The sequence below is a fragment of the Mustela nivalis genome (assembly GCF_964662115.1).
Source record: "Mustela nivalis genome assembly, chromosome: 5".
In the NCBI taxonomy this organism is placed as follows: Eukaryota; Metazoa; Chordata; class Mammalia; order Carnivora; family Mustelidae; genus Mustela; species Mustela nivalis.
Window position 1 is genome coordinate 62,644,601 of NC_139024.1, and position 27,283 is coordinate 62,671,883.

The 27,283-nt window shown below is 41.3% G+C and overlaps 1 protein-coding gene across 10 annotated transcripts in view; it reads left to right on the forward strand.

Moving 5' to 3' along the window:
- NHSL1 (NHS like 1) overlaps positions 1-27,283 on the forward strand; it is a 300,569-nt gene that overhangs the window by 203,568 nt on the left and 69,718 nt on the right. Inside the window, exon 1 of one of the 10 annotated variants that reach the window (XM_082731064.1) lies at positions 22,137-22,186. The exons of the other annotated variants lie outside the window; for them this stretch is intronic. Within the exon in view, the coding sequence (XP_082587190.1) occupies positions 22,153-22,186 (34 nt within the window). The 5' untranslated portion in view covers positions 22,137-22,152. Of the gene's footprint in view, positions 1-22,136; positions 22,187-27,283 lie in introns of those variants that run through there. 10 annotated transcript variants of the gene reach the window in all.

Genomic DNA, 27,283 nt, shown 5'->3' on the forward strand with positions numbered 1-27,283 from the left:
AGAAACCAGCAATCCTCTGTCCTCCTCTCCCTTTCTACACTTCCTGTCAGTTCTCCTTCTTTTTTTTTTTTTTTTAAGATCTTTTATTTATTTATCAGAGGGGGGGGGGAGAGCAAGCACAGGCAGACAGAGTCAGAGGGAGAAGCAGGCTCCCTGCTGAGCAAGGAGCCCGATGTGGGACTCGATCCCAGGACGCTGGGATCATGACCTGAGCTGAAGGCAGCTGCTTAACCAACTGAGCCACCCAGGCGTCCCTCTCAGTTCTCCTTCTTGAATATGCGCTGTCCTCTCTGTCTCCTGGGCCAGCCCTGCCGTAGTGTGGGGACGAGAAATATTTTGTTCTTTTTCTGGCTTATCCGTCTCCTAATGCCCTGATTTTAATCGACTTGCTTTTCGGAAGTACCCAGACTCTCTCCAGAATGTGTTTTCTCCTCTGGTAAACACTCCTCAGTCCCCTCACCGTATCATTGTTTTCAGGGTAAAGTCAACTTCCTTACCATGATGTAGACAAGCCCTTCATGAAAGAATGCCTCCCGATTTTCTTCAGCTTCAGTTCCCACTAGCGGCTCCCCCTTCTATATTCACCAGCCTTGTTCCTCTTTCTCTGCATGTGCCAGGACCCTCTGCTTAGAAGGAATTTCTGTTTCTCCTGCGGTGCGTCACCCTAACATTTAGATTGGACTGACAGGACTGCACTCAGATGTTAGCTCCTGTAGAAATCCTCCACACTAACATTCCCAAGCTTGTCTTAACTTCTCTGGGCCGCCTGCCACGTTGTCATCTACCAGTTTTCTTTGTGCTGGGCAGTAAGGCAGGGAACACGTTCTTCATTGTCTTTGAGGCCAAGAATCGCATCAAGGTTGGGTGGTTGAATTAATTCATTAGTACTTGAAAATTTTTAAAAATATGAGGGAAAATTGTGGTGTATCGGCTGGCTTAGTATTAGAAACAAAGTAGAAAACCTACCCTAACCTGTTTATAAAGTTATAAATTGTTTCATAGCTGGGATGCTGTGCTTCATTCTAGCTGTTACCTGTGGATAATTTCTTTCTTTCTTTCTTCTTTTTTAAATATTTTATTTATTTATTTGACAGAGAGAGAGAGAGAGAGAGAAATCACAAGTAGGCAGAGAGGCAGGCAGAGAGAGGGGGGGAAGCAGGCTCCCTGCTGAGCAAAGAGCCCCATGCGGGGCTTGATCCCAGGACCCTGAGATCATGACCTGAGCCGAAGGCAGAGGTTTAACCCACTGAGCCATTCAGGTGCCCCAACCCTGTGGATAATTTCTGAGGTGTTGAAATGCACACAAAAAAGTTTCAATTAAGATTATTTGCGTTGGAAGGAGAAGTAACTATGCCAAGAAGTCCTAAAATAATTTGGATTTTACCAGGGAAAATCATGTTTGGGATACAGCAGCACAGTGTCCTAAAAGGGTAAATGACATGGAGGTTGTCAGCCAGAGCTAGGTATTCAGAATGAGGGACATAGTGTTCATTACCTGGGATAGTGGTGCAAACTAGAAATATTAACTCACTCAAGAAAAGCACAGATAACCAGTTAATGATTGATCATAACTGATTATCGAAATGGTCTGAGTCTTCTGGCCTTGAAGGAATCCAAATAGTGGAAAATCCACTCTGCCAACTCTGGTGGGCAAAATTTTGGCCCCCAGGACTTTCATCCCCTGGTACCATGCTGTCAATATGTTGACCATGGCAGGACAGGACTTTGCAGCTAGAGCGAAGGTTACTACTGAGTGAGGGGGATTAGCCTGGATTATCCAGGTAGATCTAATGTCATCATAGGAGCCTTTAAGAGCTGAGCTTTCTCCCGGCTGCTGGCAAATGTGAATTCAGGGAGGTTCTAAGCCTGGGAAGGAAGGATATTCAGTGTGTTGCTGGCTTGAAGATGAAAGGAACCACTAGGAAACCCTTGAGAAGGAACTGAATTTTCCCAACCACCTGAATGAGCTTGAAAGCAGATATTCCGCCATAGCCCCCAAATAGGAAGCCAGTCAACACCTTAATTTGGGTGACATCTTAATCAGAGAACCCAGAAGCCTTCTGGATTTGGGGCCTACTGAACAGTGAAGTAATAAATGGGCATTGTTTTAAGGTGCCAAATTCATGGTAATTTGTTAAAATAGCAGTAGAGAACTACTACACCAACAAAACAAAAAAATGGGGCAGGGGTATGGGAACATCTTGCTTTGGGGACATTTCTATTGGGAAAACCTGATTTCCAGTGGACCGAGTTCGAAAACACTAGAATTGAATGCCCTTTCTGATGGTTGTAAGGAGTCTTTATTTTCTGGCTGATCTGAAATCTCTCCCTGATGTCTGGAACATCATAGTGGATCCAAGCCATGCCACCGAGTGTGTCTTAGACCTATGGCCTCTACAGGAAAATCAAGGCTAACTGTACATTATCATAAGCTTACTTTGTCCAGGAGCAGTTAACAATAATAAATCAGAGCAGTGAAGATTGTTTTTGGTAGTAGAATATCAAAAGCTCATTCTTAGTTTTTCCAAGTGTTGCGTAAGTGGGACATCTGAGATATTTACTTCTTTTTAGCCTTGTTTTTCTAATGTTGCCTTTGTGAGAACCATCCTGTTGGTCAAAGCCCCCTTCAATACCCAGTACTTGAAATATACTTGTTTTTTGTTGATTAAAATAGAGGAGTTGATTTGATGTCCTTTAAGAAATACTGTACTCTCATTGCAATTCTTTTTTTTTTTTAACTTTTTTTTTTTTTTAAAGATCTTATTTATTTACTTCACACAGAGAGAGAGATCACAAGTAGGCAGGCAGAGACCCTACTGAGCAGAGAGCCTTATGCGGGTCTCGATCCCAGGACCCCAGATCATGACCTGAGCCTAACACAGAGGCTTAACCCACTGAGCCACCCAGGCGCCTCTCTCATTGGAATTCTAAAAGCCATTTATTTTAGTCATACAGTGCAAGACAGGCAAAAGTCTTAAGTCTGGGCTGTGCTTTGCCGATATGGTGGATTTATCTACATGAAATATTAAAGCAGTTGGCTTGGTATCGGTTGGCTTGAAATATTAGAACACTGGTATCCGCATAGGGTAATAATAATAGAGTCAGAAATTAACAGAGCTGATAACCCTACTTAATCACTCACCTTTGTAGGAATTAAGTGATGAGTGCCTATATCTTTCTAGAGGAAAATCATGAATTATACATTTATTCCCCTCCAACATGAAATAATAGGCTCATAAATAATTCTCTTAATGACTAGTCAAAGAATGAAAATTAAAAAGACAGGCTACTGACTTGATGGGCCACTGTGCCAACAAAGTTTAAAAACCTGACAGTTCTTGTTTATTTGTTTGCTTTGGTTATTTTATGTGTGTAATAAATTTCAGCTGTAATCCTTAACTTGGAAATGAGCTTTATTTGATTAGAACATTAATTTCATCATCCAGAGATTGTCTACATTTTGTTTTCTAAGCCAGTCTTTCTTCTGTATCTTAGCATATTTGATTTTTTTTTAAAAAAGACTGTTTGTCAGAGAGAGAAAGTGAGAGAGAGCATACAAGCAGGAGGAGCGGCAGGCAGAAGGTGGGACTCGACGCTAGGACCTTGGGATTATGACCTGAGCTGAAGGCAGCTGCTTCACAGACTGAGCCATCCAGGTGTCCCAGCATATTTGATTTTTTTTTTTTTTTTTTTAAGAAACATTTACTTAGGGGCACCTGGGTGGCTCAGTCCTTTAAGCGTCTGACTCTTGGTTTTGGCTCAGGTCATGATCTCAGGGTCATGAGATCGAGCCCTGCATTAAGCTCCTTGTTCACGGTGGATTCTCCTTGAGTTTCCCTCTCCCTCTCCCTCTGCTCCTACTCCATGCACACACACTTTCTCTCTCTCTCTCTCAAATAAATAAATCCTAACAACAACAACAACAACAAAAGAAACATTTACTTAGTATGAGAGCCAATGCACTGCATGGAAGTGTTTGAAGGCTAGGCTGGCCGCTGAGTCTTCACATTGTACTACCTTTCTTCCTTGGTCCTAAAACCTGGCACAGTTATGAACCCGGATCCGCTTTGATTTTTTTTTTTTTTTTTTGGCTTTTCTTTTTCTTCTAAATATGTTCCCCTCTTCTTCCTGAATGGAAGCCTTTGGCTCTTTCTCCATTCTACCGTTCTCCTTTACTTTCTTCTTGCTCCAGTTATTCCTGGAGTGTTAGGAATGTATTTTAAAAAAGCAAATAGCAGAAGCAAAATCTTGATATTTTAGGCTTATCATGTAGTCAAGTGAAATCATATTGACTTAAGAAGCCTTAGAGTTATGTCAGATTTTGTCAGATTTATAATTTGTCAGATTAGGTCAGATTTTGCTTTCTCCCCATTAATCCTCTCATCTGAGTCTTAGATACACAGTTTACCCGTTCCCAGTAAATTACAAAATGTGAATTGGAAAATGGCCCATGGACCCCAGAGGAGGAATTATAGGAGGAATAAATAAGAAGCAGGATCTGGTCTCTCATTCACAGGTTCCTGTTTGGGGCTTTCTAATCCCTGATGACTGCTTTACCTGTAGAACTATGCAGCCGTGGGGCAGGTCACCTAACTTCTTTCATCTCTGCTCTTTCATTTCTAAATTCAGATGGTGATTGCCTCACTGATAAGATTTTCATGAACTTTAAATGGGCTAATACGTGGAAAGCTGGCCTGGAACCAAGACTCGATCCAATAACTGTTAACTGACATTTTTCTTTCTGTCCTATGTGTGTTACAGTCTCACAGCCTCTGCCCTTCTAACTGGTATTTGTTGGACTTTTCACTTTGGGTTTTCAGTTTCCTAAGTGGATTGGTAAGGGTCCTAGTATGTACCCACTTCTTTTCTACTTTTCTTATGTAAATGCCCTCCACAAATGTCTGGACACTGGTAATCCCACTGCACTCTGACTTGCCATTTCCCCTGAGCTATAAATTCATGTATGTAAATGTAAATGAGGATGTAAATGAGGGGATTTGTTTTCATGGTGTGACAAGCCTTCTAAGCCTCATAAACTCTTTTGTCACTTTGGATTTTAAAAAGAATTTTTTTTTTTGGCACTTCCTCCTTCCCAGCGTCAGAGTCTCACGCTGCTGTTTGTGAACACAGTGGGAACGGTCATCTAAATGTCTGTATGGTTTTTGGTGTTGCACAGTGTTTTTCTTCCTCTGTACTTAACTGAAGTTTCCCAAATATGTAACTGGGAAAGAAGTGCTTCTCTGTACAAAATCCAGTGCAGCCTCACAGAGCTGGTCTTGACCACCTCCTCTGTCAGATGGATTTTATTCAGTTTGAGACCTTATGGCAGGTTATTTTACAATTCATTAGTATTATAGATAAAAAGTAGAAAGAAAAGAAGATATTTGAATACAAAAGTAGACTCTCTAGAAGGTAGTGATACAGAGGAAGTTAAATCTCAAAACTGGTGGGATGTAGCCAAAACTGCATGCAGAGGAAAATTAGTAAACCTACATGTTTATATTTTTAAATAAATAAGAATAAAAATCAGGCTCTTGGAAAATCTTGAGTGACTGAAAAATCTTATAATCAAAATGGGGAGAAAAATGGCAAGCCCACTGGAATGAGTTTCATCTGCCATAGGTGTTCTGGGTAAAAAAGCAGGAAAGTGTCCTATATAAGAAGGAAGAGAACTGAGAGCTATGTATGGCAAAATATGTTGTTTTAACATTAGGACTTGGGAAACTTAGAGCACATTTTAAAATTCATTTTTAATCCTGGGATCATTTTGGCCAAATATTTTCAAAAGAATTTTTTTTTTTTTTTCTAAAAGGCTTCCTTATAAGATCCCCCAACACATTGCTCCAACACTTAAGTTGTCCTTAGAACTCCCCTGCACATATCAGTCCAGCTAACCTCTGTTTTGTTTTGCAACAAAAGTGTATTCATCTTCTGGCTTTGGATGCATTGTATAGTGAGTGTATAGGACCGAAGCCTTGCTGTTTCTGACAAGCCAGAAGCATTCTCTCTGTTAGCGATCTGTATCACATTATGTTGCCCAAAATGGAAGTGAGAGCTCAGCTAGTGCCCTTCTGTCATTTCAGTGGTGAAACACCCAAGGCCCAGAAACATTGATGCTCCAGGTCTCACACAGAGGGTTGAGACCTGGAAATTGCTATCCTGGGCCAAAGACTACTGTCTCCTGCATCATTTGTGGACAGCCCCGTTGCTGTCCACTGACCCTTTCAAGACCCTTTCAACCAGTTTCCCTTCTCTTTAGTTTTCATTACATGATATTTGGCAAGCTGGGCTTCCTTCCATCATTCACATGATTTTCAGAAAGACTCGCTTTTTAGTTTATTTCTGATATTTCAAAATGGCCCTGGGATAATTTTTATGATGCCCTTCAATATTTTAAAGCTCTGTTTATACTGGAATGCCCCTCTACTATGGGAAGAAAACTATTAAATCAATGTGCTAGTCTTTCCTTTTTGGAAGACTTTTTGGCAATATCTGCTGAAGCTGAATGTATGCATTCCCTATAAACCAGCAACTTCCCCTTCTAGGAACATACCCAACATCGAGGTATGTATGTGTCACCAAATGACATCTGTGAGGATGTCCAAAGCTGGGCATGAATCATGGAATGGATTTGTGTTCTCTTCACCAAACAGCATTAAGAATCAACCAATACTTGCCATGTGGATCCCATGGTTGAATCTCACAAACGTAACGTAGAGTGAAAGAAGCCAAACACAGGAAGTATGATCCTAATCACATAAAATTTAAAACCAGGCAGAACTAACAAAACCACTGATGACTATGCCAGGGTAACAGTCACCTTTCGGGGATCGCAGGAGTGACTGGAAGGACATGAACAGAGCTCTGGGAGCTGGTCATCCTCTCCATCTTGATCCAGGTACTGGTGACATGGGCGGGCACTCACTTGGTGCCATACATGTATTTTGTGCACTTTTCTGTGTCCAGTAAAAAGTTTACTTAAAGTCCGGCCTTTATTTGACTTTCCATTTCTCCCGCTTTGAATCTATGTGGGGCTCTGCTCTCTGTCTGCTTTGCTAAGTACTCATTCGTGCCTTATGTATTCCCAGGAGTCCTATTACATGGTGAGTGGGTAGGAGGAAGCCTCCAGCACTGCAGATCTGGTTTGAATTCTTGCCCCACCACTTGGCATGCTTTTGGCTTTTGGATATTACCTAGCTTCTTACTGAGCCACCATTTCCTCATCTTGAAAAATGGGGAAAATTCAAGCTCCAGTGCCCTAGGGCTGTGATGTGAGTTAAGTGAGATATTGTGCATGAAATGCTCAGCTCAGAGGAAGCACCGTCTGCTTCTAGCTATTATTTTTCTTTTGTTTCCCTAAAGACTATACTGTGCTTGTAACATATAGAACCATCTTGCCATTTGGCACCAGGCTGGACCTACAGCATAGACATAAGTTTAGGCATTCCATTCTTGCGTCCTTGGAGATTACACACTCTCAATTACTTCTCTGTTATAGTACTTCATATTCTTGATTCCAGATTAGTTAACCAATCAAGAATTCCTCTCTCAGTCCACTGTCTTCTATTCCTGGAGCTATTTGCTTCAGCTTTCTTATCTTAAAAAATTATTAATCTGCTGCTCCCCCCCACCTTAATTTTTTCATCATAAATAGATTAAAAATGCTGTGTGAGCTGTAAGACTTTGTGGTGGACTTTTCCTTAATGGCCTTGATGGGTACCTTCTGCCCAAATGAGTGAGTCTTCTCAAGAATGTTCGGAACTTGAATCCAGCCATTGTTAGTTGGTGGAAAGATGATGTCTGCCAGTGTTGTACAGAGAGGTCATGAAAAGGTGCAGGGGTAGGGGGAGGATGGTTGGAGGCCCTTTCTTTTTTTGATTAATGAAACTCATTAATTCAGAAAATAATTCCCGTCCTTTCTGCCTGAAGATTATTGTCATTCATTAACCCAGATAGTTGAATCCTGTTTCGTAATGCGAATCTCAAAAAGGCTCTGTGGTGGCTTGTGGACTCAGAAACAAATTAAGAGATCTTGAGGAAAACCCAAACATTTTTTGAAAAAGGAAATTACAAGGACTTATTTCAGTTTTTGGAATTACATGACCTCACATATCCTTCAGTGCTCACATATTTTTCTATCTTGATAGCAAAGCTTAGTAATCAGTCACGTGGTCCACATCTGCCCTTGCCCCTCCCCCACCTCCTCTTCACTTTTCTGTACGTCCAAATCTGGGTGTCTGGCCCCCCATTGCTCTGTACATTCCCCTCAGGGATACGGAAGCATCCACATAGCCAGATGTGATGTGCGGAGCTCTCTCTTAGCCTTATTAGCATTTTCTGGAAAGCTGGCTACTATGTTTTCCCTCCTCACAAGTCTTTGCTCTCTTCATTTCAAGGAACTACTTCTTCTGCCACTTCTGGCTTCTCCAGAGGACCTTCCTCCTCTTTTTCTGAGGAAGAACCTCGGGGTTCAATCTTCTGTTCTCTTGTATGCCTGCCTTCTTACCCTAAGTGCTTGCAGTCCATGGCTTTAAGTTCTGTGTACTCGTTTCCAAGTTGCTTTTAATCTCCAGCCCTGCCTCTCTTCTGAGCTTCATGCAACTGCCTATGTGAGATTTCTGCTTGCGTGTCCAATAGACCACTCTCATGTATGGTGTCGGGGTTCCTTTTCCCTACGACAGTTCCTCCTGGACCCAGGTTTTTCCCTTCTCCGCAAATGGCATCAGTGGCCGCCACCCAGGTACCTTCCGGGAAAAAGTGGAGTTCTCTCTGATCCCTGCCTTTCTCTCCTGCCTGCATCTTTCTAATCTTTCTGCTCTACCTCCAAAATCTTTTTGAATCTACCCATTTCTCTTTTCCCAACACTAGTTCAGGCTACCATCATTTCTTGCATAGTTCTTAACAATAATGTCCTATTTCTACTTGCCCATACACAATCCCTTCTCCACACAGTGGTCAAAGAGATCCGATTGAAGTTTGTGTACGTGTTGCAGAAAGTTGAACACAAGGTGGAAATGGCCATCTTTTCACTTAGACTCTGGCATAGACACACATGGCTCTGAATGTTGTTTGTTTTTAAAGATAGACCATTTCGGCAACATAAATGTGAAGAAAAGCATTGCTAATCAGCCCTATCTGATTTCCTGAAATGAGGAGAATAGGAAATACTGCCACTGTGTTCTGGATCTTTCTCCTGTGAGCTGGTTAGAAATCACTAGCTGTGTGAGGAGGAGTGTCCTTTCTGAAGCACAAGGAAAAACTACCACAGAGAACAACAAACAAGCAGACACTGTGCTTGTTTCCAAAGATTGCTTACAGAATTTTCCCATGCTCCCCTGCTGATTTTCTGTTGGGGGTCTATGTGTCATGGACAATAGGAATGACATCTTTTACAAATGTCATATTAGCCTTGAAAAATTAAATTATTTATGTATTGAGGTGGGAGCAAATTATTTTCTCCATCTGAGATGATAGCGCTCTGATTTAAAAAAATACACTGGATAGGAACATTAATATTTCATGCTTTTATTATAATACCTGAGTGTTTATGAAGAAGTAAATATTTGCAAGTTATGAGATACATAGAAATTCCATTTGCTTGCCATTGTCTCTTGATAAAAGTTGAAGGTCTTCACTTTATTAAAAGAAAAATTGAATAGCAGAAGAGAATTTCTTTTGAAGATTTGCTTTCTATTAAATTAGTACCACAGATTATACTGTGAAAAAAATGCTATTGAAGATATTACTAAATACATGGTAAAGCATTTTTATTCTGCCTCATTCAGAAAAGGTTTATTTGTACAGTTCTGCCCAGAAAAGTTATATTTTCTCAACAGGTGCTTACCTGTAGAGCGCTTTATTCTTCAGCGGCATTTTGTTTTTAATTTTACTTCTTCATTTTTTTACAGTGTATTTGAATTTTTACTTATTTTTAAATTTTTTTTTTAATTCAGTTTCTTCAGTGGCATTTTAGAAGTGTACATATTGAAGTTACTATGTCATTGCTTAGATTATGTATGGTCTTTTCCATAAGAACTCATACATAGAGAATGAAGGCCAAACTTCTATTATTTTTTTTTCCCAATTTTAAGTACATAAGGTAGGTGGAAAAGTGATTTAATTGAATTTGCTCTTTTAAATATTTATTTATTTATTTATTTGAGAGAGAGAGAGAGAGAGAGAGAGAGAATGAGAACGAGCAAGCATGAAAGGGGAGAGGTCAAAGGGAGAAACAGATTCCCTGCTGAGCAAGGAACCGGAGGCGGGACCCATCTCGGGACTACAGGATTGTGACCTGAGCCGAAGGCAGTTGCCCAACCAACTGAGCCACCCAGGCGCCCAGGTTTGCTCTTTTAATTTGTAAAGTCAGATTTCAACAGCCCATGGAGTATTCTAGTTGCCTAAAAAGCATTGTTGTGAATCTTACCACACTCACCCGTCTCGCCATTATTTTTCTTGCATGACATGAATTTGAACAGGGCTTTTTTTTTTTTTTTTTTTTAAGATTTTATTTATTTACTTGACAGAATGAGAGAGATCACAAGCAGGCAGAGTGGCAGGCAGAGAGGCAGGCTCCCTGCCGAGCAGAGAACCTGATGCTGGTCTCCATCCTAGGATCCCGAAACCATGACCTGAGCCAAAGGTGGTGGCTCAACCTACTGAGCCACCCAGGTGCCCCAAACAGGTCTTAAAAACAAGCAAACAAACAAATAAAAAAAAAAACTAGGATTTTTTTTTTTTTTTTTTAAAGTTCTCATGAAAGGGAGCCCACAGGAAGAAACCAATCCTGGACTGTGTTGAGTTTTTCTACTCAACAAGTGACAGTGTTGAATACTACTTGTTGAGTTCTTGGGACTACCAACACAATCTGAGTGAAAGAAGTCTCCGTCTCAGCTTTTGATTCAGGGAATTCTGGTTGTAAATAAACATTTTTCTGAATTTGAATCAAAACTGATATAAGCGACTACAAATCCAAATTGATTTTGGACTGTATTAGCGATTTTTCTTCCTGAAGAACCTGGCTAGAGGCGCCTGGGTTGCTCAGTCAGTTGGGCATCTGCCTTCGGCTCAGGTCATGATCCCAGGATCCTGGGATTGAGCCCTGCATCCGTCTCTCTGCTCAGCAGGAATCTTGCTTCTCTGTCTCCCACTCCCCCTGCTTGTGTTCCCTCTCTTGCTGGGTCTCTCTCTCTGTCAAATAAATAAATAAAATATTTTTAAAAAATAATAACTTGGGTAGAAATCCTGCAGCAGTTTCTGTCATTGGCTCGCCCAACTCCCAGCTCACACCTTCCTGGCCTGACTCTTTTTCCTATCAGGGTAGCTAAGCAAATGCCTTTATTCTCAGACTCCCTTGCAGCTAGAGTGCAGGTATGTGACCAAGGCACTATCAAGCAGTACTGAATTTGGTTGCAGTGTGTAGGTATATAGGGTCTTTGGATCTACTTGTATGCCTAGCTGCACTACCAGCCTAGTGCTCCTCTGACATTGACTTCTGTGGACACTTAGCATCCAGACTTGCATGTGATCAGTGATAACAACAGGTGGCAGCAACAGCAGTGTTTCACTGTGACCGTCTTAGCCATGTGGCATGTCAACTTAACCTCTGGCCCTCCTGGAGATTCTGAAAGATCCTTAATATCTCTTAATAAATCCTTTTTCCTTAATATAATGAGTAGACTCTTTTGTTTCCACCTCAGTGTTCTGACATTGTCTTCATAGCCACCTGACAAGGCATTGTCTGTCTTGTTTCCATTACCTGATATTCTTTCCCTAAATACTGATAGTATAGTGGTTAGATGTTGTTGGGCGTTCTTTATCAAAATTTATGCAAATACTTCAGCTGTTTATAACTAAGATTGGGGGAAAGTCAGCATTTAAAAATAAATACAGAGAATATGTTATTTTTCAATTATGGTCTTTGATCATGACCATATCATTTATGCATTTATGTTTGTCTAAGTAAAAAATAATCAGGAACCACAGTATTCACTCAGAATTGCCCGACATCATGAAATCAAAAGAGAAACTGGTAAGGCTAGAGGCTAACCCAAGGCAGTGGGTGGCCACATCCTATCCCTGGACTGTTGGTGTTCCAGTTGGAATAGGTAAAGCATTTCAGGGAGTCAGGAAGTGCTAGGACACAACCAAAGGTTAGGCATGGAGTCAATTTTGAACATAAGGAAGACAGATTATTTACCCCCATTCCTTTTTTCATCAACATTAGCTCACCTTGGATTTATAGAATTTGCCTAACTTTTCAGTTCACTTTTCCGTTGTGTCTACAATTCTTGTCTTCTTCTGTCTTGTATAAAAACCCTTGATTTTTGCCCATAACTGACTGAGGTCTAACCTCTTTGACTTGATAGGCAAGGTTCCTCACAACTGCTCCTGACTTTCTTTTCCAGCTATATCTCCCACTGCCACCCTTGTGAACCCCACTTGGTCATCCCAGTGGGCCAGCAGATTGTCTCAGGCAGGTCCAACTGCAGACACCAGTGTAAGAAGGGAATCTAACACAGGGTTTGTGGTACTTACACAATCATTGGAAAAGCCTGGGGAAACAAGTCCAAGCTGAGCTCCCAGGAATGACTCCCAAGACGCCATTTCAGAACTGGCTTACCAAGGGCTCCCTTGGTTCAAGCCCTACCTCAGGGCTTGAACACTGAGACTTAATTATTGGTCCTACTGAGATGCTTCAGCAACCAGACTTACCAGCAGAAATAGCCGAAGCAGCAAGAGTGTGGGCTCAGGTCCTCGGTGAGATCCACCAGGTGTACCGGCTTTGCAAACCAGGTGGTAAGGGAGATGGGCAAATGCCGTTTTCAGCTTCTAGATATTCACAGGCAGTGCACCCTGCAAGGTGGTCTGGGGCTTTGAAGGCAATGTACGCCATCCATTATACATGTAACTCAGTATTCCCAACACAGATGACTCGCTCTCTTCACTGTGCCTTTACTCTTGCTCTTTGGTTTAGTTGGAATGTGTTTCATATCCTTCTCCATCTAGCAGATTCTTATTCATGCATCACACATCACCTGCTGTCATTTCCTCTGATACTGTTTCCTTCTAGTTCCCATTAGAGGGCACCCTCTATTTAAAAATGTGTCTTATTAACATTTGATTTCATCAGTCTTCCATCCAATGGAGTTCCTAACAGACAAGGAATAGGTTGTTTATTCACTCATTTTGCTCTTCAGTCAGCAGACTTACTAATATCTCCAAAGCCAACGAAAGCCCAGTCCCTGTCCTCAGGGAGATAAGGTTCAATTATGGAGGGATAAGCCACAAAGAAGCAGATAATGCCTCTTCTGGAGAGAAGGCATGGGAGGCAAAATGGTCAAGCAGGAGTTTGGAAGAGAACGTTGTCTTCATCTTTGGGTCTTCAGTGCCTAGTGTTGTGCTTGGTGTGTAGTGTCCTTAATGAAGAAGTCCAGGCTGAAAATGAATGAAATGACTTTTTGAAAAGTACTTTCGTGTCTAACTAAAAGCTGTCTACCAATACTGTGATGCTTTAACATTAGCTCTTTTTTTTCTTTTTTTTTAAAGATTTTATTTATTTATTTGACAGAGAGAGATCACAAGTAGGCAGAGAGTCAGGCAGAGAGAGGAGGAAGCAGGCTCCCCACTGAGCAGAGAGCCCAATGCGGGGCTCGATCCCAGGACCCCGAGATCATGACCTGAGCTGAAAGCAGCAGCTTAATCCACTGAGCCACCCAGGCGCCCCATTAGTTATTTTTGAATACCACAGAATAAAGCTAAATTCTCCGGCGCTCATTTTGTTTAAACTTTTCCTCCTGTAATTTATTCCTTTAATAAAATAATAATTGCATGCCTACTGTGTTTCAGAACTGGCGCTCAGCACCTAGGCCTTGTGGATCCAGAGAGCCATGGCCTCTGTTCTGTGGTCCAGATCATGTGTCTTGTTGGAGATAGAGTCACCAAACAAAGAACTATACCAAAATAGGAAGTAGTGCTGTAAGGAAAGTATGGGTCTTGATGAGAGTGAATAATAGGCAGTGTCAGTGGAGTCAGAGGGTCAGGAAGGTTTTGCTTTCCTGAAGAGATTGTCAGTTAATCTGAGACCCAGAGGATGATGGGAAGAGAGTGGGTTAAAGGTAATTCACTGGTCCTTCTGGCTCCCATTTTTTCCCTAGCAACAAAAGAGTTTTTCCTTTAACTCTTTACTTCTCCCTGTCATACAGCTCCAATAATCCTTTGGTTGCCAATATACTTGGTATTCAGGAAAATAAATTCCAATTTAGACACACAGGGAAGCTTTTCAAAAAGCAATTTACATTTGTGAAGTGAAAATAGTCATCATCCATGTGGGAATTTTTTTTTTTTTTAAGATTTTATTTATTTGACAGACAGAGATCACAAGTAGGCAGAGAGGCAGGCGGGGGATGGGGGGAAGCAGGCTCCTTGCTGAGCAGAGAGCCTGATGCGGGGCTCCATCCCAGGACCCTGGGATCATGACCTGAGCCGAAGGCAGAGGCTTTAACCCACTGAGCCACCCAGGCGCTCCATGTGTGGGAATTTTTATTTCATTATTTGCCAGCCATTTCCTAGGGGTAGTTTTCACTGAGGTTAGACTTTTGTGGCATTGAAGGACAGGTGCTTTTAAATTCAACCAGCCCTTTCCCTCCTTCACTGATTCATGAAGATGGATGATTATCCCATTTTTCTGAATGTTCCCAGGAATGTTATGTGTTGTTATGTTGCCTCAAATTGGGGAGTAGCTGACTTGGCAAAACAAATACTTGGATTTGGCTCTGGCCTTACAAAATTATCATCGGTGGGGGGGGGGGGGTCTTGCCACGTGTGGAATACACAAAACATTAAGTCAAACCGTTTCAAAAATTAACCTAAGAATGGATCATTCATGCTAGAGCATGAATAGATTTAGAATAAGTACATTTTATTAGAGAGTAGGAAGAAAGATAAATGTATGTGGAGAATGGAGGCAACTTTAGGGGAACCCAGTGGAATTAGCTAGTCCTCCTTTGATCAGTGTGGGAATCTCCTGAAACCCTTCTCTTGCCATTTGCATCGACCTGAGAGGAATTTGCAGGCTACTGCTGAAAGCAGCCCTCTGCCCCCAGACTCCCAAATGGTCCCCTTTACCACTGTGTTGTTTTTAGGGCATGCTACACATTTTATTTCTCTCTGAATGAAGCATTCACGTTGCCATTCAACATGTCTAGTTTGGGGTGCATTCTAAGTCAAATTATACAAGAAGCTATTTGTGGCATTCAGCAGCTGCAGAAAGAAGAGGCTGTTTGGGGGTGGGGGCAAGGGAGAGTGGTGGCTTTAAACACAATGTAAGTGAAGCTAGAAAGTTCAGAGTATAGTGTTATCATTGTTGATGGTTAGGTGTGATTGTATTGACAAGAGGAGGATGGAGGTTCCTGTGTGACCAAGTGAATTTTATCCTATTTCAATGTGGGATGCCCTGCAGGCACAAGCCCTTGGTAGATGCTCCGGGGTAGATGCTCTGGGCTTTATTTTGATAACGAATGTGATCTAGCCTCTAGAGTCTGTGGCTGATTCCCCTATCCAGTGGGGTACAGTTAGTGAGTATCTCTCTTCAGAAAGCAGTTACAGTAAAATAACTCCATTTCATCCCGTTGTGCATGGACATCGAGACAAGCAGAGAACAGTGCGGGTGCTTTAGGACTGCCTTTGAGAGCTGAAATGTTTACTTGGTTTTAAATATGGTTCACTAATGAAAATTGATTGTGGCAGCCCCGTTTAAACATGTTTTATCACGTAATGATTTATATGGACTGCTATGCACAAAGAGATGGGTGTTTCAGATAAGGGGATAAAAATGGGTTGAGCTAAGTCTTCTGAGAGCTGCTGTACAATGTGTTAGAGGTTTGGGGGAAATTATTTGGCATTGTAAGAACCTCCCTGCATTATTTTCTACCTAGGTATCTTACTTTTCTTTTTACTCTGGTTCAGGAAAACATTTCATGTCTTTATTATCAGTCAGATTTTTATAGCGCTTTCTACTCCCTTCTGCCTTTTTTTCTTAGTGAAAAAAAAGCAATAAATAAATAAATGAAAATAAATTGAGGTAGGTAAACAGTGTACAGAACTACAAACTCTCTGTACCTGTCTTTATGGTTCCAAGCTTGCTACTTTTGACTGCATGTTGAAGCTACCGTTAGAATGCATGAGAAAAACTGCTAATCTCAATCCTTCCTATTTTGATTGTATCTGCTATGATGCGAAGAATTCCATGATTTTTTTTCTGCTGTTTCCAGCCCTGCTGATACTGAGGGGGAGGAGCTAAGTATATCGTTTTAACAAAGTCAGTGGCCAGCCATTACCTAGCATCAGCATTCTTGTTTTGATTACCATTTGATTTTTCTCAGATTCTGTGTGGGGCTAATTATGTGGGCTCTGCAATCAACACGCCTCCCTTCCGTCCAGCTGTGCCCTAATTGTACCGCCATCAGGTCCTGGGGGTGGGGTGCACTTCCGCCGTGTGGGGACAGAAACCTGCCCTGGGAACTCCTGGCTTTAGAAACAGTAGGTTACTAGAATTTAGAGACACTGAATACATGTCCCCCTGTAATAACCGATGTCTTGTCTCTCGCTCTCATTTGTTGATTGCTCATTAAAATTATCCTTATCTCTCGCAACTGACAAGAAAAACCAGTGAAATAACATGAAACATTGAGCTTAGAGGAAGGTTTATTCGTGTCAAAAAATGCTTTGCTTGACTTTAATGAAAGTTCTGTACTTCCTAGAATTATTCTGAATATCATTTTATGCCTGGCTGACCTTCCTTTGCTCCCGCTGTGACACCTCCAGCATAATTACGGATCCTTCTTAGCCCTCTGCGTCATACTGAGCTAGGCTTTCTCCGTTTGAAGAATTCTGCTGCTGTCTATCCAGTAGTTGAGGACATTGTAATTTTTTTTTTTTAACCAACCCTAATGAGATAAATGTTGTCCTTGCCTAGGTCAGCCTTTACCATTGTTAGAAAACCAAATACAGTTAGATATTTAATGTTGCTGTCAGTTCCTCAGCAAGCCAGAGCCGTCTATCTTAATTTGTCTGATTATCATTTTGCATGTGGACCAGCTGGCCTCTTGACAAAAGCAGTTGGTCACACCAGTTTATTAATTGTAGCGCTCATCTTAACCATATGTGAAACCGTATAAGCAGTCACAGGAAGTAGAGGAAAGAAAAACGGAACAGTTCGTGAGATGGTTCCACTGCTTAGAAAATAAGGAGTCCAGGGGCGCCTGGGTGGCTCAGTGGGTTAGGCCGCTGCCTTCGGCTTAGGTCATGATCTCAGGGTCCTGGGATCGAGTCCCGCATCGGGCTCTCTGCTCAGCAGGGAGCCTGCTTCCTTCTCGCTCTCTCTCTGCCTGCCTCTCAGTGTACTTGTGATTTCTCTCTGTCAAATAAATAAATAAAATCTTTAAAAAAAAAAAAAGAAAAGAAAAGAAGGAGTCCAAATGATTCTTTTCTCTAAATCTTTATACATACTGATCATTAATTGTAACAAATTTAAGCAATGAGAAATACGCTTTTCCTTCTGTCATTTTAAAGAAAGTATTTTTCTTTCATGGACAATCTGGCTTCAGAATCCTTGTCTCGCTACATGGAAACACTCTCGTTTGGATATCTGTTTGGCAAGAGTGTATGTTTTGGTTGTAAAGTGAGGTGGACCTCTTTTTTCTTCACTGTTTTCCGGTTAAATGTAGCTGTCCCTGATAGATTCAGAGATGTTTCACATCATTCACGGATGCTTCCTTAATCCATGCTTGGTTGCAGATGCTAGGCAGTTTATGAAAATTCACAGAGATTATGGAGTGTGGGTCTTCCTTCATTGGAGGGAGATGGGAACATTCTTTTGAGACCTGTTAAATCAGAGGCATTTCTTCCAAGCTCTTCTGTCAAGAGACAGTAAGTAGCCAGGATCATTTTCCTGTGTAAATGTTTCACTGGCTACCAGTCCCCCTGCAGGGGGCGACCTTCTGCTTTATTTCATCAGCCATCCCCCAATGGAGTGTTCATTAGGATGTCCCCCTTTGTTCAATTTTAAAAAGTACAAGAGAACCCAGAGTATAAAGCACTTTAGCTAGTCACATGACTCTTAAGTTAGATCTCTTATCATCACACTATACTTCGGCTTTTCATTCTACAATGAGGTTTTTTTTTTCTTTCTTCCCTGAAGATTTTAAAAAGTTGAAATTGATTTTTTTTTCTTTTCAAATTTAAAGTTCATTTCCCTTTAAGTTATTTTTATTATAAAAGGATATAATTATGGTAAATTTAAATAGCAAAGAAAATTAGTCTCTAAGATGTGATAGACCTCTAATACGCATTCTGTGTTTTGAGTGATTGAATTAGGAAAGGTGAAGTGAGTTTAGTTGAGAATTGAACTAATTGATATGTAGCTCTACTTATATACATTATTTCTCTCCTGAATGAGCCTTTATATTCCTCATGTAGGCTGAGTAGAATGAATTAGATGAATCAGTACTAATGTGGGTAGACAGATTAGAGCTATACAACATTTCATGAATAATTGGTACAAGCCTAAGAGGCTTACAGTTAATGAAATTATTCGTTCTCTTTCTGTGAGACAGACGTATTTCCCTTTTGAGGAAGTTCTCCTTGAAGCAAAATGGCCTATATTTTTGAAATAAAGAGTTACTAAAGCTCTGTCAAGGAATACCATGTAAGGTTAATATTTGAAGTGAAATTTGAAAAACAAACAGGGGCATGCCACGTCAGGCTACGTCAGGCCTTGAGCATTTCAGGTGGAAGACTGACAAGTGCAGCAGCATAGAAGCAGAAATGAATGTGGACATTTGCAGCCCTGCCCCACCAGCTCTTCCCATTGAAGGCAGAGGCATCGTAGGAGCCCAAGATGGAGGGTTAGTGTGGGTGTTGGATAGCTATGTGATGCGCTGCAGGTCGCTTAGTTTGTAAAATGAAAAGGAGTGGATGGGATGCTCTTTGGGAAGGTGTTCAGCTCTGTCTAGGAAAATAGGAAATCCTTTTTCAACTTGCCCTTGCCATATCCGTGCTCCCAGGGACTTCCAGCCTCACGGCCCATTCCCTTCGCAGAGCTCTCCACCATCGTGCCCTGTATCTCCAATCTCCAGATGGTCCTGTGCCCTGCATTAGACATTGCTCCCTTCCAGCCCTGGAAGGGAGGTCTGAGTTTCACATGCCGTGTCAGCAGGACTCCCTTTGTGTTTTGGACTTTTGATTGGGGTTCTGTCTGCCTCGCCTTTCATTTGTTCAGCATTTGTCACATGAATATTGTGGCTTGACTAGTCACAGTGATCGCAGACATTTTAAAATTGGCTGAGCAGATGGTAGCAATGGTTTTAGACTAAATTATTAACTAGGATCCACAGCAGAAGCCTTGAGCTTCAACACATGCAGAGTAAAGGGTATTTTCTAGCATCAGAATTAACTGGTCAAGTGGATGCCAGATCAGGTTCCTTCTAAAGAACTGATACATTATCGTCTCCTAAGGTTTCCCTTTACACCAAGCACCTCCCTTCACTGAGGTTTCCCTTTCTACACCAGCCACTCCATATTGATGGAGAGATTTCCATCGGTCTTGTTTTCAATATGCCATATGATTCATCATTAAAGATTAATTCAGAAGCAGAAGGAAAAAAAGATCATTGTACCACTGAAGTTCTAGAACACTGGGGATTTTTAACATGCCTTTGTGAAATAACATAACTCAAGGGACAATTAATATAGTTCTTCATGAGTGTCTATCATCAGACACGTGTTTTCATTCCGGGAAAGTATTTCTACAACATTACCTTGCAAGTGTGTGTGTGTGTGTGTTTAACCTCCTTAAGCAACCATAGAAAGCACAAGATCAAAATCACACCTGGGATATAACTGAAATTTCCCCACTTGTCTCTAAACGGCCTTTCTTTTTAATCTGGTTTATCTAAAACTAGTATCCTATCCAGGATATGGACCTCATTGTGATGGCCCTCAAATCTCCTTTAATTTGGCATATTCCTTATTATAACTATTATTGTTTTGTTATTGTTATTATTATTATTTGACTTACCAGAGAGGCCAGCAAAATGTTACACTTTTAGTTTGATGGTTTTCATTTTTTCCTCTAGCTCTTGTATTCCCTGTAAACTGGAACGATTTAGTCAGCAGTGTTTAACCTGATTTTACCGTAGGTGATGCTTCTCCTTGGTATTTTCGCCACATCAGGGGCCACTTACTTGTCCTATTACTTGTCCTATTAGCATCTGCTGGATTACAGGGATGGCAGGCTGGTCCTTTCACTGTGCAGTTGTTCCAATATTCCTCTTATATGACAGCTCTGCAGTAATGGAACCTAAAACTGACAAGTGAATCAAAGAAGTTTTGAATGCATAAGGTCTTAGACTGTTGAGAGAGGATTAGTAGAAATTTGGAGAAAAATGCCTGATGTGAAAAAATAAGAGGCAGATCCTTTAGTCACATATAATCAACTCACCTTTTTGGGTTGTTTCTAATCAAATAAATACCTAACAGCCAGAACTTGTAGTCAATTCAGTTTGTCTTGAAAAATATAAAGTATATTTTTTATCTCTGTGCTATATTCCTACAGCTGTTTTTTTAATATCATAAATTACAATTGTGTCAACTGTAAATTTTTTTTAAAGTCCTTTTATTGTGAAATTTTATCTCCCTGAAATTCAATTTTATGTCTTGGGATTCTATATTTTATCTGACAGCCCTATTTTTTAAAGTTACTCTTTTATTTACACATTTATTGATTATTATGAATTATTCTGTATAATTTGCTTTGCAACTTAATAATTGTTATTTTGATAGATAAAAATTACAGACCTACGTAATTGCCCTCAGTGTGAAAAGTGTTTATAGAAACAAGAAGCACAATTCGTGCCTCCAGAAGTTAGAGTTGTGGGAAGACTTTGTTTCTTTAAAGTTTTTTTTTTTTAGATTTTTATTTATTTATTTATTTGACAGATAGATCCCAAGTAGGCAGAGAGGCAGGCAGAGAGAGAGAGAGAGAGGAGGAGGCAGACTCCTTGCTGAGCAGAGAGCCTGATGCGGGGCTCCATCCCAGGACCCTGGGATCATGACCTGAGCCCAAGGCAGAGGCTTTAACCAGTGAGCCACCCAGGTGCCCCAAGACTTTGTTTCTTAATAGATGGGAGGGGGCACCTGGGTGGCTCAGTTGGTTGAGCAACTGCCTTCGGCTCAGGTCATGATTCTGGAGTCCCAGGATCGAGTCCCGCATCGGGCCCTCTGCTCATCAGGGAGCCGGCTTCTCCCTCGCTCCTCGCCCCTTTCATGCTCTCTCTCTCAAATAAATAAAATGTTTTAAAAAAATAAAAATAATAAACGGGAGGATAGGACTAAGCTATCTATAAGTTTATTACTAAAGCATTGCTGTGAATGTTTAAGTAGATTATGTTGTTAATTTTTAAATATTTCTCTTTTTTTAAAGATTTTATTTATTTATTTGACAGAAAGAAAGAGTACAGGCAGAGGAACAGCAGACAGAGGGAGAAGCAGACTCCCTGCAGAGCAGGGAGCCGATGTGGGGTTCAGTTCCGGGACCTTGAGATCATGACCTGAGCTGAAGGCAGTTGCTTAACTGGCTGAGCCACCCAGGCATTCCTAAATATTTTCTAAAATCTCTTACTATTAGGGGCACCTGGGTGGCTCAGTGGGTTAAGCCACTGCGATGCTCGGGTTATGATCTCAGGGTCCTAGGATCGAGCCCCGCATCTCAGGGTCCTAGGATCGAGCCCCGCATCCAGCTCTCTGCTCAGCAGGGAGCCTGCTTCCCCCCCCCCTCCCCCTTTTGCCTGCCTCTCCATCTACTTGTGATCTCTCTCTGTCAAATAAATAAATAAAATCTTTAAAAAAAAAACCCTCTTACTATTTTTTTAAAAAGATTTTATTTATTTATTTGACAGAGATCACAAGGAGGCAGAGAGAGAGGAGGAAGCAGGCTCCCTGCTGAGCAGAGAGCCCAATGCGGGTCTCGATCCCAGGACCCTGAGATCATGACCTGAGCCGAAGGCAGAGGCTTAACCCACTGAGCCACCCAGGCGCCCACCTCTTACTATTTATTGTACACTTTATTTTATAGGCCAAGGGGCCTTGTATTGGATGCTTTCTGCTGTGATGTTTTCCAGTGTTCCGGGTCAGTACAAGAATGCTTGGGTGTGTCTGTGGATTTAAAAATTGTATTTCAAGTATTCTAACCATGTGTAAAGATAACGAGGATACCTAAATTAACATAGTCATGTACAATCTTTTATTTCAGATGTTAAGCTTTATTTTTAAAAGTAGCCTAAAACGAATCAACAGTCAGTAAAAGTCCTATTTATAGATAAGGTTGGGCTAAGAACTCTCATGTTTTAAAGAGGTAAACTTCCCTTGAAAGGAACTTAAAATTATCTTTTGGTATATTCCACTGATCTGAACGCCATTATATCTCATTTTTCTTTCCCTTACCTCCCTTCCAACTTCAAAAACCACCATGAGCTTTACTAATTATTTATTCCATTTTCAGTTGATCAAGGATTCAAATTTTGTGTGATTCAAAATGTATATACTACATGGCATCACACCTGCATGTAACTCTTGTGGGCGGTATTTGAAAATGTTCCTCTTTAGTAAGTACTGTTTAACAACGTTTGTGAAAGTTTTTTGTATTCAACATAAAGAGTTTTAATGCCACAAACTCACAATGCACAGAAGAGGGCCTGAACTTTTGTCTAAGGGGAGATGGGGCCGTGGGAGAAGAATTCAAGGGGGCTAGAATAGAAGCCTTTTCTGTGAGTGCTGGGAGACTTAGCACTGCTCTTAAGAAACTCCTAGGTTTAAACATACCTTTTGTCCTTAGTGAAAGTAATGAGGTTGTATTTTAAGGCTGTACTTTAGACGAAGATGTGGGTGTTAAGAGAGTCATTTATTAAACAGCCAGGGCTTAATTTTAAATTTTTATACCTTAAGTGTATAATGGTTTCTGAAGTTACAGACTTAAAGACAGACTGGTAAGACCAAGGTAGTTGTAGAAAAATGGCCCCGAATGAGCCCTGATTTGGGCCTCGTCACCTCGGGCACACATTGCTCCACCAGCACCCAGCTTCTCTTGCCGCCCCTGGTCGGGTACATTCACACCCACTGCTCATCTGGTACTAGTGATCTCTTTGAAACATGATACTGGCCTTATAGCTTTCCCTTTTCAACTCTATCAGTGACTCCCTGGCCCACCAAAGTAAACCCACCCCCTTATGGGAAGAAAGTTCCTTCGGGGTCTGGCCCTGCCTCTCTCCACCTCCCTTGCCACCTTTCCACATCGCCCCCCCCACCGCCCCCCAGGTTTATCTGGAACCTCCCTGTGACCGTGACTGTTTTATCTGAGAGTTCCCTCTTCCACTTGTACTCCAAATGGGCTGGGTGCCCTTTAACATCTTTTTCATTAACATCATAGTCTTATCTCTCCCTGTGCTTGCTCACTACTTTATTATTCTTATCTCTTTGGGTGTGTTGCTCCATTGGACTTTGACCTTCCTAGGGTCAGGAACCAAGTTTGATTTACTTTTAACCCGGATGTCTGTTGTGGAACGGGGGTCAGTTAATAAGTTCTCTATGTAAAACTTCTGAAAAGTTCTGAAAGTGCATAGTTACAGGTAAAATCTTTAGACTATGTATTACTTTGCAAAATATTTCTATAACTCTTTGCTAGTATGTGTATACCTACTCCTGGAAAGTAATCCGATCACTGTAGAAATAATCAGATGATTCCTAGGAGAAAAATTTTAAATGGTGGTCAGAAATAAGATTTCATTTCACTGAAAAACTAAGCAGAAATGTTGGAACGTTATAAGGATGCAAATATTTAGGCAATAGTAGTGGTAATAGAATTCTCAAGGAAGATAAGCCACCAGGATGGTTGAAGTGATGAGGAGCATATTTTTCTGTATAACATTTGGCAGTATTTTTAAAGAACAGCGATTCTCAAATATTTTTATTATTTATGTGTCTAATAAGGATTTTTGTAAGGCACATTGACTTGAATATACTCACTAAAGATATCTTTTCCCGGCTTTTAATATGTGCTAATGAAAGAGAAAGCAGGACACCCAGAGACTCCCCTTCGCTCCTATGTCGCCTTGGCTTCTAGATCTCCGTTTTCTCATTTTTGACTGAAGATGAAATCGACCCGTCTGGTTCATTGAAAAATTGACTACACTCGTCCTTATAGAAACGAGGAAGTTCTTGATAACCAGTTAGGGTTTGGGGGGGGGAAGCAGGTTAGCTTAAATTAGCTGTCCAGCGTGAGATAATGTGAAATTTAAGTAGAAGTTAGCTATATGCATCTGGAAGACATACAAATGAAAGACAATCGTGTGAGAGGAAGATTGAGCAGAGTCTTTAAAGGCAGTAGCATAGTCTATGGATTATCCGCCTTTTCCCCTAAAGGTCCAGATAGAAAATAGCTTCAGTTTTACAGGCCATACGGTCTGTGTTGAACACAGCCCGAGAGCAGCCATAGACAGTAGATAAACTCATGGGGTAGTGGTGTTCTGTTACAACTTCATTGTTGGACACCACAATTGAAATTTCATAGAATTTTTACATCATGAAATATTATCTTTTAATTTTTTTCAACTATTTAAAAAGGCATCAGCTAGTTTTGGCCAAAGGGCCTTAATTTGCTGACTCGGGCCCTTTCTCCAGTAAAAGCATCAAGGTTTCAAGAGGGAGTAAGTAGACAGCGCCTGACAAATGTTTAAGGACAAGCCCTTTGAAGCTTGTTAAGAGTTTGTTAGAACTAGGGGCACCTGGGTGGCTCAGTGGGTTAAGTGGCTGCCTTCGGCTTAGGTCATGATCTAAGGGTCCTGGGATTGAGCCCTGCATTGGGCTCTCTGCTCAGCAGGAGCCTGCTTCCCTCTGCCTCTTTGCCTACTTGTGATCTCTCTCTCTCTCTCTCTCTCTCTCGCTCTCTCTCTCTCTGTCAAATAAATAAATAAAATCTTTAAAAAAAAAAAAAAAAAGAGTTTGTAAGAACCCAGAGAAGGAACAGTGAGATGTAGGAAAGGAGCTAGTGTTATTTCTACCCAGTGTTGATGAAAAGCTCAAGAACTGGGTCATTTGTGGTATGTAATTACAGATAATTAGAAGAGGAGATAGAAGACCATTGGGACTAGTTAGAGGTGCACTGGAGACCACTGGGAATTTTTTGTGAGTGAATAAAATTTTAGGCATTAGAAAAGATAGTGTGTAGTGTCTATACTATAGTATAGTATAGATAGTATAGTATAGTATCACTATAGTGATAGTTTTAGAGCAATCTTTCATGGAGGTGATAGTTTAACTCTGAGACAAGTAAACAGACTAAATTCTGTGAAGTTGATTCCCCTTCTTTGAAAGCATGACTGACCCTTCTTGAGCTGAGGACTGCTTAGCTATGTCTTAAGATTATACTCATCTATGTGACAAATATATATGCTTACCACGTATCAGATACTGTTCTAAGGACTTTATCAATAATAACTCCTTAAATTCTCATAATAACCTTGCCACATAAATACTTTTATTTTCTCCATTTTACAGATGAGAAGACCAAGGTATAGAAAGCTTCCTCCTGTAGTAAGTGACTAGTATACTTGGTGGGATGGCACCAGTATTGGGCTCTTCACTCCAACCTTCCCTATAATGTCAAATTTACCATGTTAGGGCCCCTGGGCACCAGGGTCAGATGGTTAAGCATCTGTCTTCAGCTCAGGTCATGATCTCTAGGTCATGGGATGGAACCCCACAGTGGGGCTCCCAGCTCAGGAGGGAGTCTGCTTCTCCCTCTCCTCTGCCTTGCTTGTGCTCCTTCTGTCTCTCTCTCTCTCTCTCAAATGAATAAATAAAATCTCTAAAAAAACATTTTCCCCATGCCTGGGATATTTAAACTTTTTTCCTCCTGCTATTTATAGAGTTAAAGTTGGAAGAGGAGGTACCATGGTACCATGGATTTATTTATTTTCTGTTGAATGTATAAATGGAGCTATTAAAAAAATACTAGACACTTCCATTAAAAACCTGGCTCTTAAATAAACTATGACATGGAGAGAGTGCAAATTATAAGCCTGTTCTCATGCTGATATGCAGGCTATAAAGTAAGAGATGATGAAATTATTGGGGAAATCTTTATAAGTAATAAGCTCTTTCAAAATGTAACCTGATGTGTCATGATGTGGTAAATACCCTAATTTATTTGGCTAGTATCTGAAGATCTGGACTGGGGTGGGGGGCCAGCACGGAACGATGCCTAGAGGACAGTGTGGCCTGGAGGCCAGCGTGGAAGCCTGCTCCCGACTCCCAGCCTTACCACTGACTGGTGTGCAACCAAGTAGTGCTGTCATCTGGACGCAGCTACGGCCACTAGCTATCAGACTTAATACCAAGTGAGGAAGGAAATTCCTCCCCGCGTGACTCCTACTGCAGTTCATTTGCTTAGAGCACACCTCTGACTTCCTACTTCCTAGTGGACTAGAAGGTTCTTCCCTCCCTCCCCCACTGATCCTCTCCACCCCCTACCCCTTCCCCACTACCCAGTGATCATATCCCCTGTTTAAATGAGAACCAGTAGATTCACTGTAGATTTTTGTTTTATTTCCATCTCTTCCTTAAGGTTTGTACTAACATCTCATCTTTTCAATGAGGTCTGTCCTGACTCCTATTTAACACTGCCGCCTGGCCAGCTTCCCTAGCCCTACCGTCTCTTTTATTCTTCTCAGCCTTTTCCTCTGTCCATTCACTTACCACCTTCTAACACGCCATACAGTTGTCATTTACTGTGAAATCATACAAGCCCCTTGAGGGCAGGGATGTCCTGGATGTCCCGGAGGTGCATGGTACGAGAATGTTCTCAGTATTTACCTTTGGGCTGAATGTGTGGATGCCGCCGTTGTAGACATGAAAAGCTGCAGGCTGTTTCCAACCCCGCGTTTGTTGAGTGACAATGAACCTCCGAACCTTGGGGGTGGTGAATCGGAGAGCTTTTGTCTAGAAGCTTGCCGGCTACTACTTGTCTCTCGCGCAGTGAGGCTGAGACGCGGCTCTTGAAGCAGAGCGAGGTCACTCTTGCTTATAAATCTGTTTTCCTAGGGGGAATTTCGCTTGCTAATTTAAGGCAGCTATATAATTTTAACTTTGGAGGCATTTCTCATTTGAGTCATTTCTTGTTTGCCATCTGGCCATGTAATTACTTTTAAGTAAAACTATGTACAGGATGAAA